This window comes from Adiantum capillus-veneris, chromosome 28, assembly GCF_014529385.1.
Source record: "Adiantum capillus-veneris isolate H3 chromosome 28, ASM1452938v2, whole genome shotgun sequence".
NCBI lineage: Eukaryota > Viridiplantae > Streptophyta > Polypodiopsida > Polypodiales > Pteridaceae > Adiantum > Adiantum capillus-veneris.
The window spans coordinates 66,229,624-66,238,017 of record NC_140958.1 but is presented as its reverse complement, the minus strand read 5'-3'; the positions used below and the strand labels follow the sequence as shown (position 1 = coordinate 66,238,017).

The 8,394-nt window shown below is 41.4% G+C and overlaps 1 protein-coding gene across 1 annotated transcript; it reads right to left on the bottom strand.

Moving 5' to 3' along the window:
* Positions 1–334: 334 nt before the first annotated feature.
* Positions 335–3,467, bottom strand: LOC147420584 (uncharacterized). The gene is made up of 2 exons (XM_086505072.1): positions 2,689–3,467; positions 335–2,463 (listed from the first exon to the last, which is right to left on the bottom strand). The coding sequence occupies exons 1-2, from the start codon at positions 3,359–3,361 to the stop codon at positions 431–433; spliced, it is 2,706 nt and encodes a 901-aa protein (XP_086361198.1). The 5' UTR covers positions 3,362–3,467; the 3' UTR covers positions 335–430.
* Positions 3,468–8,394: the final 4,927 nt, after the last annotated feature.

Sequence of the window (8,394 nt, the reverse complement as noted above, 5' to 3'; positions counted from 1 at the left end):
AAGAGCAAAATAGTGCAAACATGACCCATTTTGTATTGTAGATTTCCTTATTAAAAAAAAAAAATCCCAATAATAATTTTGTTACATCCTACTTTTGAGGTCAACTATGGGTATCATAGTTAGAGATGCGTTGGAAGATCAAGGCCAAAAAAAAAAAAATGGTTATTTCAGATAGTGGTACAAAACTAGTGGAAAAATATGAGTGAGAGACTCATATGATGACAATGCACTCAGTCCTTTAAAATGGCATTCACATCATGATTTACCTAAATGAGCCATGACCTTTTGATCATGCTTTTGTGGTATAATGAGAGACAAGATGGCACTCCTTGCATGTGTGAAGTTAATAAAATTCATCAACTGATTTGACTCAAGGTTTTCACATATGTAATAATGTGAAAATGCGCATTTGATCTTGTACATGTAGGATTTAATCTGTGGATTTAGATGGCTCATATTTGTCTTTATATAGGGACACATGGACAGATATACCTCTGGAGGTAACACTTGATGAAGCTTCGGAGGTTATCTCAACAAGCTTTTCTTCTATGTGATCCACATTTGGGAACCCTTGGGCCGATGGATAGTGCTTTCTTCTCGACTGAGTTTTCCATTTAGAATATACACGGCATAGACAACTCTTGAGCTTGCCACATCTGATGCATCTCATTTGCACAAACATGGTTAGATCATCACCATAACCACCAAGGAGGTACCTCACTTTTGACCCTTCCAAGGGAGCAAAGATGCCTTCACTTAAAGTTTTAGGTAACACAAAGATGCCAACTTTGTTAAGCTCCATAAGCTTTGGGATCTTGATGCCTAGCTTGCGAAGCTTTTTTCGACTATGCCCCACACACACCATCAATACACTGAAATCACCCGATGTTGCAAGGAGTAGAACTTGCACATCTACTTCTACCCTTATTTTCTCATCCTCCACACAATGCAAGAAGTCTTCAAATCTGGCTAGAGCTTCTTCGGCACGTTGGCAAGTAGGAATGCTAAGATATATCGTATTCCAAGGACGTATAGCATCCACCATTACTAAAACAGGCTCTGATATGTATGTTACACGATTTTTCGCTTTAAAAAGCGATGTAATAAGAGGAAGGAAAATACCTGACTTCTCAAAGTGAATGCAATGTGTTGGTATGTGATTGGCCTTGATTATGGAAGGTGTTGAACCATTGACTTTAGGGAGAGCATCTCTCATAAGTCCTCTATCATGTGAATTGAGCCTCATATAAGGTACTATTTTCCCAATAGCAATACAACCTTCCATTGTAATACCATGATAATTGCAATCAAGAATATCTACTTTTTGTTCAAGATTAGAAAGCCTACCAAGTTGTGATGTTACCTCATCAAAGGATTCACTGACAATGGACATGTTCAAAACTTGATCCTCATCTCCTATAGATGGTTGATTTTCTCTTGTAGTGGTGGAAATGTTGTTGTCGTCAAATTCTTGCTCAAACTCACTATTTGAAGACTCATTATTGGATACTGATTCAAGCTCCTTTCCAAAGCAATCTTCAATGAAATCCAAAGAAAAACCGCATATATCTCCCGTGTATTCATATACAAAGTCTCTATACCGGACGCTCGGAGCCCATGACATGCCCATAATCGGTCCACCTACTGGTTCCACTATGCAAATTTTGAGTAGAAGCTCTGGAAGATTATTTGCTAGGCAATACCTTCCCAAAATCACAAGCTGGTCGTCTGCCTTCTTCCCTGTTCTTACTTGCATATCTCCTTCCACACCAAGCAAGCCTAATACCCCTAGAACTCTATCTTCATCGTTTGTGCAATCTCGACGACCAATGTCTGAGAACACATTGCATGGATCCCAATCTTTCTTTTCTAGGATTTTGATGAGTGAAAAGATTCTAGGTATGCTTCCATAACAAGCATTCAAGGGGAAAAATGTATCAAGGTACATCAAGAAGAGGTAGGCATCCCTTTCCATCATGAACAATTTTTTCGCTTCGCCTACACTGTTGTGTTGTTGCTGTGTGCATTGTCTAATCAAAGATGATAAACCACATGTTGGGCAAGCTCTCCCATCGCCACACAATTCACTAGCAACTATCTCAATATTAATTGGTATTCTCGGGAACACGATCTCCTCTTGCAGAGTTCCTTTGCTTGATTTGACCAAATCCACTTCTATGCCGCATGAATTGAGGAATTCGACCCGTTCCATTGGGTCCAATGCATCTTGGAGCTCTTGAAGAAAATTCTTGTGTATACAGCAACTACAAAAACCAATGACAGGTTTGGAATTTTGCTCAATCAATCCCTTGACAAGTCGTCGCACTCGTATTGGAAGCTCCACAACAAAAGTTTCTTTGGCAGGCAAAAAGAGCTCTTGAAGAGTCCAAACTCTAGAGAACCAACGAGGCAATGCACCCACAAAATCTTCGGCATTCCAAAAGTGATAACCTTGTCCAATTCCTGAACATTAGCAACGAGCACACACATGATCATAGTTGCTATGCATCCATGTACGTCGTATGTATGCATGTATGAACTAATGTTCTGATGCCTTCATACACATTTGTGAGTGTGTGTGTGTGTGTGTATATGCATATATGTACATGTATGTTTGTATGCGTATGCATGCATGCATGTGTGTGTGTGTGTGTGTGTGTGTGTGTGTGAGAGAGAGAGAGAGAGTACCATGGACTATAACATAGCATCCAATGCTGTTGCTGTAATACGCTCCCATGTTGGAGATCTCACGCTCCTTCTCACGCTCCTTCTCGCGCTCCTCAGTTTGGTTGATACACAGCGCATCGAACCACACGTAGCGCACCCCCTCCCTTGCCAACAGCCCCAAGAACTCCACCAGCCCTTCAAAGGCTGACTCCTTTCGCAGATCTGCCTGCGCAAAGCACTCATTGTACATTGTAGCACTGCTATTACAATCAGTAGCGCAATTAGCCTTAATTATCTCATCCGTAGTCTGATTAGTACTCTGATTGGAGCTGATAATTACATCATTTGGAGCCTGGATTGTGGGATTAGTAACCTCCTTAATGTGTTTAGCACTCTGATTAGAGCTGCCAAGCACAACATTTTCAGATCGGGTATCATTAGGACGGTGATTAGCAGGTTGGGTGTCGCTAATTACTGTGGTTGAAGCTTCGTTAAGCTTTTGCGGGAGGATTTTCCTCCCGATCTGATTGGACAAATCTCGCACCTCAAGGCTCCAAGTGTGCGAGATGACATGGAAGTGCCAGGAGGAGGGCAGCACGAAGTGTATGCCGCCCTGCGTAGCAGCATGGCGAAGGGTAGCGGTTATGTCGATTAGCCGCAGAGGCAGCACGTCTTGCCGGAACTCCTTCCTCATCTCTCTCTCACTGCTATCGCATTAATCCTCTACACTAATAACGCCAGCTCCTAGGCACGTCCTGACAGGCAACCTCCCGACCCGACTCGCTCTTACTGAATTCACAAGGAGTGATTCCTTACCCTTACGAAGAAGGTTCCTAAGGCTGGGTTCACACAAGCCCGGAGGAAGAAAAGCTTTCCTTGAATCTGCCACTGCCTCGTTTGCACGACATTGAGGGGAGAGAGAGAGAAAGAGAGGCAAGTAGCTCTTTCCGGGTGGGGGGGACTAGGGCGACCCCGAAGGAAGAGAAACTCTAGTTGCAGCGAGCCAACTCTAGCAACACAACTTTGATGTCCCTGTGCGCAGGATCGCGTCGTCTGAACCTAGCCTAAGTTGGACTCCTACCTTGCAAGGCCCATCAAAATCAAAGATACAGGATTCTTAAGCTGAAATTCAATCCAACACATTCGAATGCATCTTCTTTGAACATAAATGATAAGATTGCCCAACTAGTAGCTTGACCACTCGAGCAGCCCCACGTCTTTGTCGAGTGTTGTGTGCGCTTTAAAATTTAGCTTTTGAAACTCCTACTCTTGACTTTGCGTGCAAACTCACGGGCCTTGTCTTCTGCCATTTAAGAGCTGCGTCCCACTAGGGGCCTACAACGCATGCAGCACCGCGTTGCCCTCCAAGGGACCTAGTCCCACAACACATGCTGCAGACATCCAGTGCATCACTCTCGCTCTCCATGCGCTACAAAATTCAAAAAAATTGCTTCATTTTATAGCGCATGGAGAGACTCGTGCTATTTTTGACGAAAAATGGTAGGCCCCGGCATTCTTTTCATCGAGATGCTTAAGCTATTATCTATTTACTCTTTCATGGGAGGCCATATTCAGGCACTCTACATCAAAATTGAATGTGGATCCTAGCCCTACTAACACTTTGAAAAAGGGGGGATTAAGCTATTATCTATTTATTATTTCATGGGAGGCCATATTCAGGCACTCCACATGGTCGCAAGCGGGTATAAGGTAGAGCCTGGAGGTGGTGAGCATGACCCCAAAGCGTGGACGTAAACCATCGCATGAGGAAGCAATTCCAGATTCGGAAGCTTGAAGGGAAAGGAAAATTGGCAAGGCTTGGGGGCAAGTGGCAAGCTACAAACTGGTAGGTCAATAAGGCAGTTGAAAAGGCAGTTGAGAGCTTAGAGAGAGAGTATGTGTGTGGTTGCTATGTGTAAAAGTGTTTCCATCAAGAAAGAGAGGGGTGATTCGACCTTGCACCTTCCGACAAAGAGAGAGGCCCAAGCCCCACTTGCTCACTTGAGTAGCTGAGTCTACTCATTGTTGTCAGTGAGAGAGAGAGAGAGAGAGAGAGAGAGAGAGAGAGAGAGAGAGAGAGAGAGAGAGAGAGAGAGAGAGAGAGAGAGACTGAGTGTTACCAGCACTTAAGAGCAAGGAAATAGCAGATGACATTGGATGGAGTACAACCGGTTGTGTGTGTAGCTGTTTTACCATAAATAATAAGACATAATTGAACTTTTTACATTCAAAAGATAGTTGGCGAGAGAGAGAAGGAATGATACGTACAAAAATAACTCAGTCTCATAATCATCTTTGTATAATTTTTTTATATGACTGAAGTTTCGTTCTAGTATATAGATATCAGAAGTACTTCCCTTGTCAAAAGTGTCTGTGTAATCATGTAAGGACAACTGCTTAAAGCCAAAAAAAACCTCCAAAGATAGGATAGAGTCCTTACCTGCATCCATCCAAACAAGTCAACAAATATGTTGGCCTTGAATGTGTTTTACAGGTATCAAGTGGACTATACCAGTAGTTATCCATGTCCATCTTTAACAAGTTTTTTAAAAAAACTTCAAGCCTTGGTCCAAAGTATTTATTTTATCACCCAAAGTCTAAGGTATTTTAGAAGGTCATACTACCTTTAGAACTGGCTCCATTGATGAAGCTTCATATTCACTTTGCTATAAAGCAAACACCATATAAATGATATTTCTTGTAAGAATAATCAACAAGTTTTTTAGTATTTACAGATAAAGTTTAACCCTAATAAGGGTTCTATGTCCTTCTCGTTCCTCAAGTGCTACTTACCTTCATTCTCTAATGAGTAAGCCAATTAGCAGAGATCTTTAGACATAAGCCCGATGTCATGCTAGACCAAGTGTGAAAAATTAAGTGTGTGTTCTCAAAAAAGTATAGTTAGCATGCCACAAGCCAATCGGCTAAACCCCAGTCCATGTATAATGTTGCACCACAGTAAGCAGTAGTGGCCTTTCTATATAGATTTAGACAGCCCATATGATGTATTATGCCTGTGTTAAACAGCAAGGAACGTTACTCCTCAAAAGTGACATATTTTGCCATGGCCCACCACACGGTGGTTTTAATTTCATCAAGTTGTACGACTGATTATGCCCCCCCAAAAAAAAATTCAGATTTTCGCTTAAATGCCATTATCAACAGTAAAAAAATTAGTGAATATCGGGTATGGAAAACCCCTTTTTTTGGAAAATCCCTTTTTTAAAACAAAATTTGATGTACCTGTAGTTAAGTAATGACTACTTTTGAAAAAAACCAAATGCTCCCAACAAAAACCACATTTACCATGTAATGCCAATCACAGCCGACCACTATGGTGGTCCTTACTAGGCTGTAGCACGAGGAATAGAGCCCACCAAACAGAGGTTCAATCACTTATATCATGCCCTGCTAAGTATAGTCATCTAGACTATTTAAGTACATCGAATATCGGGTATTAAAAAAAACCATCTTTGCCAGTCAAAAGTCGACCACTATAGTGGTTCTTACCATGTTGTAGAACGAAGAACAGAGCCCACCAAACAGAGGTCCAATCACTTATATCATGCCATGCTAAGTATAGTCATCTTGACTTATTTAAGTACACCATTTGCTAAGTACATGCATTTTTATGAAACAGTGCTTTACCATTTAATCAAAAAATGACAATAACGAGATTATTGATGTTAAGCTTAGTGACCAACCTGCATTGGCTGAGTTGTAAGCTCCATGCTTGGTGCAACAGAGATGAAAAAGCACATAGTCCTTACTCTTGACACAAGCAAAGCTAAGTGAGGGGTAGAATGCGCCCACTCATTCTGTGGATTCATTCTCACTTGGTGAAAGTAGAGGAACTCCACCTCCTTCTCCAAGCTTGTGAGAAGTGAGAGCCTACACCAACACTCTTGGCTACGGAATGCAAATCCAACCAAGAGCCATGCTTCAATGCTTAAGCTTGCCATCTTCTCCATCTTCATTACTATGCTATTATGTATGCTATCAAGAAGAGTGATGATAAGTGAGGAACTATTTCTTTCTCCTATGGAATGTTTCTTCTTCCTCTTCCCTATCCTCATTCCCAACTAGCTCCTTCCACCTTCAAAGGTGTTTGAGGCCTTGGGAATGAGGCTTGGGATAGTTAATTCTTTCTATAAAGTTTATGTTATGCTTGTGATGCATGAAGCTTTTCATGTTCATTGCATCACCAAGGTCACAAGGAGCACAAAGATTGTATTGTACCAAGTCTCTCTTGATGGGAGAAACTATAATACAAATGCCTATTGGAGGGGGGACCGGCTCCGTATATATCCGATCCTCAATTGTTTTCATGTTCTCTAAACTCTCTCTCTCTTGCAAAAGCATTGTTCATGCCAAGTTAACTAAGTACCATGTTTATGTTGCTACCATCAATTAAGTTCACCCGCTATGCTCACAAAGTAATCTCACAAAAGTGCTTCACCTAATTTTCTAATTCCACTACTCTCAAAGTTCATAGGCCATTTCCATTACATTGGTATCAGAGCATTTGGTTTCTCTTTTCTTTCTTAAGAAGAGAGGTCCTTAAGTAGCCTATTAATGGTTGATTTTGTTAATTATATTAGGGTAAGTGGGACTGGGATCTGTTATCGGTTTTGTTGAGCCCACTATGTAAGATATGGTGCACACCTCGGGAGCTTTGGTCTTAATAATGGAGTTTTTTAGAGTTACCTATGGATTTACCATTATTGAGCCATACGAAGTCTGAAAGGAGCTATCTCTCGGCAACTTCGCTATGTTAGACTCACTCCACTACTCTCTATAATTAACCAATTCGAGCCGTGGGTGTAGATACATAAGTGCCTATTTTCGAAGGCTAAGAGGAGTAGCAACTAAGGTTTTGAATTTCCAAAGCATACACTAAGTAAACACATAAGTTCAATTAACATGGCTGACTATAACCAAGAGAGTAGAATGAACATTGATAACTTTGATTTTGCACATGAAGGTGCTAATGATGATGCCCCCATGTTTGTTAATTATCTTATCACTAGGTTGCAACAAGCTATGGGCAACCCTGCTTTGCAAGCCAAAGTTACTCAACAACTTCGTGCTTATGGGATTTCCTTTCCTCTCCGAGCTTAGGAGGCCTCTTGATGAGACCCCCAGAAGAAGCGTCTCTCCCATACGAGAGGAGGAATCCAAAGATCAAGAAAGTAATGAATCCCTAAGTTCCTCCGAAGATGTGGCTCCACAAAGATGGTGGACTAAATGATCACCAACTCCTCCCAAGAGGAAAGAAATAACCCATAGTCCTTCTCCTTGTCACTCCAAAAGGGAAGAGAGGAAACAAAGGAAGAAAATGTGGACAAGTTTTGGGATTTACATCTCAAGTCTACTATCTTTCAAAAGATAGACTTTGTCGAGAAAAAGCAACAATTCTGTGCGGGATAACCCAAAGAGATGGCTGAGTATGTCAACTCTCAACGGCCTGGTTCTATCACCAAAGTAATCCACCACACCACGTTGCTTTGTGCATCAATTTCCAACAAGAGGCTAGACAAAATGTCAAGCCCATGGAAAATAAAGACAAAAGTGATGCCAAGGGGAAAACCAATGCCCAAATTTCTTACCAAGGCTATTCCAACAACAACAACAATCGGTCCAAGGAGAAGGGAGTTTACAAAGGTAAATATAAACTCTCTCCTAAAGAGCTAGAATCTTTTCTTAAGGACCACAAATTTTTTAAGT